The sequence below is a fragment of the Mesitornis unicolor genome, unplaced genomic scaffold (assembly GCF_000695765.1).
Source record: "Mesitornis unicolor isolate BGI_N332 unplaced genomic scaffold, ASM69576v1 scaffold10479, whole genome shotgun sequence".
NCBI lineage: Eukaryota > Metazoa > Chordata > Aves > Mesitornithiformes > Mesitornithidae > Mesitornis > Mesitornis unicolor.
Window position 1 is genome coordinate 46,479 of NW_010206543.1, and position 800 is coordinate 47,278.

Below are 800 nucleotides of genomic sequence, written 5' to 3' on the forward strand. Positions count from 1 at the left end.
GGGGCGGCGGTCGCGGCCCGGCCCCCCCCACAGCCGGCGCAGCCTTGAACTCGGCCATCTCCATTGATTTAAATGATATTAGCTTTGAGCCCTTCTATTGTCGGGCCAATTTAGAAGCTGATGAAACAGTAAATTGTTGGTGGAAACCCTAGGCAGCTCTGTGCTCTGCCAAGCAGGTGCCTGGCAGTTTTAGTCAAGATTGGTAAATTTACAAGAGCGCAGTGGACGTGCCCTCCTGGGCTATTGTGAAATTCAGGGGCGAACAAAGGAGAACGTGAATATTCACACAGCCGCTTTTCAGCGTGTGGCATTGCTCCGAAATGTTTAAAGAGCTGCGGGGTTTTTTTGTGTGTGTATGTGTTTAGGAAAAAAAAAAACCACCAACAAAAACCTCTCCCAAAATCAGAAAGTACCTGTTTGCGTTTTAAAGCACATGGAAATCATCCATGAGCAACCATATAATTTGATTTGCTAAGCAATCTGCAAGGCGATTGCACATCATTTATAATGTTCATTGAGCATTTTGCTTAATTGTGTCTCTTTTTGTAAAGGAAGCACAGCCCCCTCCCGGCTGCGGCCGGCACAAGTGGCCAGATTCCCATGGACCCGCAGACAACCGCCGGCCTTGCGCGGGGCTTTTCCCAAGCGGAGCTGTCCCCACACGCACGTCTAGGGGGCGAAGAAAGGGCTCAGGTACGAGCTCGCTGTCTGAACCCCGACTGCTCACAGCCCGAGGCTCCGGCAGGTGCTGCCTGGCCGCGCTGGAGGTTGCTGGCTCTCATCTCGCCTGGGCCGGGTGT

The 800-nt window shown here is 52.5% G+C and overlaps 1 protein-coding gene across 1 annotated transcript in view; it reads left to right on the plus strand.

Moving 5' to 3' along the window:
- MSRB2 (methionine sulfoxide reductase B2) overlaps positions 1-693 on the plus strand; it is a gene marked incomplete at its 3' end in the record, with an annotated part of 22,304 nt that extends 21,611 nt beyond the window's left edge. The window contains exon 6 of the mRNA XM_010191799.1: positions 552-693. Within this exon, the coding sequence (XP_010190101.1) occupies positions 552-693 (142 nt within the window). The remainder of the gene's footprint in view (positions 1-551) is intronic.
- Between the last annotated feature and the right edge of the window lie 107 nt (positions 694-800).